Source organism: Pelophylax lessonae, assembly GCF_965119305.1.
Source record: "Pelophylax lessonae genome assembly, chromosome: 6".
In the NCBI taxonomy this organism is placed as follows: Eukaryota; Metazoa; Chordata; class Amphibia; order Anura; family Ranidae; genus Pelophylax; species Pelophylax lessonae.
In genome coordinates, this window is record NC_138773.1 from 43,760,401 (window position 1) to 43,763,155 (window position 2,755).

General features: G+C 43.4%; 1 protein-coding gene across 1 annotated transcript; it reads right to left on the minus strand.

Annotated features, from left to right (window-relative positions):
* Window positions 1–427: 427 nt before the first annotated feature.
* Window positions 428–2,396, minus strand: LOC309558970 (E3 ubiquitin/ISG15 ligase TRIM25-like). Its single transcript, XM_082262076.1, has one exon. The coding sequence runs from the start codon at window positions 2,281–2,283 to the stop codon at window positions 550–552; it is 1,734 nt and encodes a 577-aa protein (XP_082118202.1). The 5' UTR covers window positions 2,284–2,396; the 3' UTR covers window positions 428–549.
* Between the last annotated feature and the right edge of the window lie 359 nt (window positions 2,397–2,755).

Sequence of the window (2,755 nt, forward strand, 5' to 3'; positions counted from 1 at the left end):
TGCCTCGTACACACGCAACGATTATCGGCCGACCGATCGGCCGTCTTTTGTCCAAGTTGTGTTTTGTTGGTTGGAATGTGAATAGACTGCACACAAATTTTCTCGGCCAACAAAAATCTACTTCAGAAGTGATGTCATGTGCTGGTTTACTTTCCGTGTGTTTTTTCTTCTCTGAGCATGCCCAGTCTTGCTCATCAGATTTCTGTCTGACGAAATCTGTACTGACTGACTGAAAATCGGCCGTTGTGTTGACGGCCAGCAAAAATTTTATAGCCTGCACACAAGATTTTATTCGGCCAAAAAGTCGGATTCGGTTGTCGAAAGCATCATACTAACAAGCCGAAAATCGTCCGATCGGACGTTGGCCGAAAATTCACGGCCAACTATCGATGCGTGTGTACGGGGCATTATAGTTCGATCTAGCACAGTCGGCCAAATAAACCCAACGCCAAAACAAATGGTTTGACTGTTGTAGTCTACGCATTGCCTCATTCAATTGGATGAGAATTTTACGTCGTATTCCCTTCCTTCTGAGGTCACCAACCTCTGTCATACACATGTCCCACTTTCCCCTGATATCTTTATTTTACCATCTTGTCCTACAGCTAAAATTGCATGTAGGGGCTCGGTGAAGATGGCAGTGAAGGTGTGCAAGTGACGGACTGGGTAACACAGATCATAGAAGGAGAGTTGCCCTCCCTCGTAATCCAGATATATCTTGACTTGATCACTAGAGACAATATTGTCAGGCAACTGTATTACTTTACTGTCATGTATGACAGAATACCGACTATCCCACCTCTCCAAACACCAGGACTTGTTATTATTTCCAATCAATGACTGATCACCAATTCTGGCTATACTAGGGTAACACATCCCAACTATCCACCTCTGTGACCCACTGACATCCACCTCCCAGTAATGTCGCCCTGAGAAAAAAGGCCAACTGCTTAAAACCTGAGGCTGATCCTGAAATCTTTCTGGTTTTTCTGGGTGATTCTGGTTTGTTGACCAGAAAGCAGTTTTCCCGTCATCTGAAATATGTACATAACTACCAGCAGTATTTATATCCAGTGAAATGTCTTTATTCTTCTGCAGTCCTGATATTTTCTGTACAGACCCAGTCGTTGGTCTTTCTTCTCCCGTTTCGGTTGAGTTGGGTTGGGAGAATGGTCTGGATGGTTCAGTGGCCTTGGTGTGAACCGTGTTCTCAATATTAGAACATAGATAGTCACATGCATCTGTATGTTTCTGCACCATCATTCCAGACATAATATCAGACAAACCTGTGTTTAATGTGGCTGAAATGAAAGCCACATCCAGGTCACCTCCATCATTGAGCTGTTTATCGGTTCTCCATCTTACCTCATCATCGTCACACAACAGACCCGTGTCTGATTCCTGCAAGACAGTTATTGGATCAGAAATGTAACAAAGTTCCTCAATGTAACACAGCTTACTAAACAGCTCATCCTTCTTTACTTCTAGTAGTTGGATCATATCAGAAAACGAGAACGAGATCTGCTCCACCTGCCTGGAAATTTCGCTCAGGACTCTCTTCTCCAGGTCCTCCAGCTGTGCCCTGATATCTCTGAACAGGGAGGTAACTCTCTTGGTTTCGTCAGCGGCTTTCTCTTGTACTTTTCTCCTGCTTTCCTGCAGACTCTGGACTCTCCTCTCCGTCTCCACTTTCTCTCTCTTTACTTTCTGTAGAACATTTCTCAATTTCTCTTTTTTGTTTTCCGAAGCCTCGTCCAGCTTCTCCACCTGGTGTCTCTTGTGTCCTCCATCTTGCCTGCAAGACATGCAGATGCAGGTAGCGTCCTCAATACAATAATACTCCAGGATCTTTTTGTGGACGGAGCATGTTCTGCTCTCCAGGAACGTGTTGGGGTCAGATAAGACATGTTCTGATGACTTGCTGTGGACTTTTAGGTGTTTTTCACAGAGAAAGGCTTCACACAGCTGACAGAACTTAACAGCAGATGCTGGAATATCAACGCAATAAGTACAGGAGGCCCCTGTTTCCTGTTGGTTTGGCGGGGCAGACAAAAAACGTTCTGCTATGTTACACAAGGTTATGTTTCTCTGAAGTACAGGACGTTCCTTGAACTCTTCTCGGCATTCAGGACAGGAATATCCCCCAGACTTCTCTTGTTTGTCCAGCACACAATCAATGCAGGCTCGGCAGTAATTGTGTCCACATTTCAGGTTTACAGGATCCGTATAAACGCTCAGACAGATGGAACACTCCAGCTCCTCTCTTAAATCAGCAGATGCCATTGCTGACGGTTCAGAAGAAATGAAACCGAAAGTATGTTTTTCTTTGCATTCAAAATTGTTGTTTAGACGATCTTGTGATCCAGTCTTTATTCATGTAAAAACTTTTAAATGAGTAAGCAAAGCTCATACTCCATAACGTCGACTAAACTCACCAAGAAAAAAACATATCTTAACAAAGTTTTTTTCAAGTTATTGGTCATATATAAAGTCCAGAGAAAAAAAAACGTAAAGGTTGCAAGACTATTTTGCAGTGTAGAGCATGGCTGTTGAAATCAGAAGGAAATTTTAACCACTTAAGCCCAGGAAGATTTTACCCCCTTCCTGACCAGGGCCTATTTTGCGATTCAGCACTGCGTGACTTTAACGGACAATTGCGCGGTCGTGTGACGCTGTACCCAAATGAAATTGATGTCCTTTTTTTTCCCACAAACAGAGCTTTCTTTTGGTGGTATTTGATCACCTGTGCGATTTT

Bases quoted from the DNA above. Each gene is read 5' to 3' on its own strand.
- LOC309558970 (XM_082262076.1), bottom strand. From the start codon at position 2,283: ATGGCATCTGCTGATTTAAGAGAGGAGCTGGAGTGTTCCATCTGTCTG.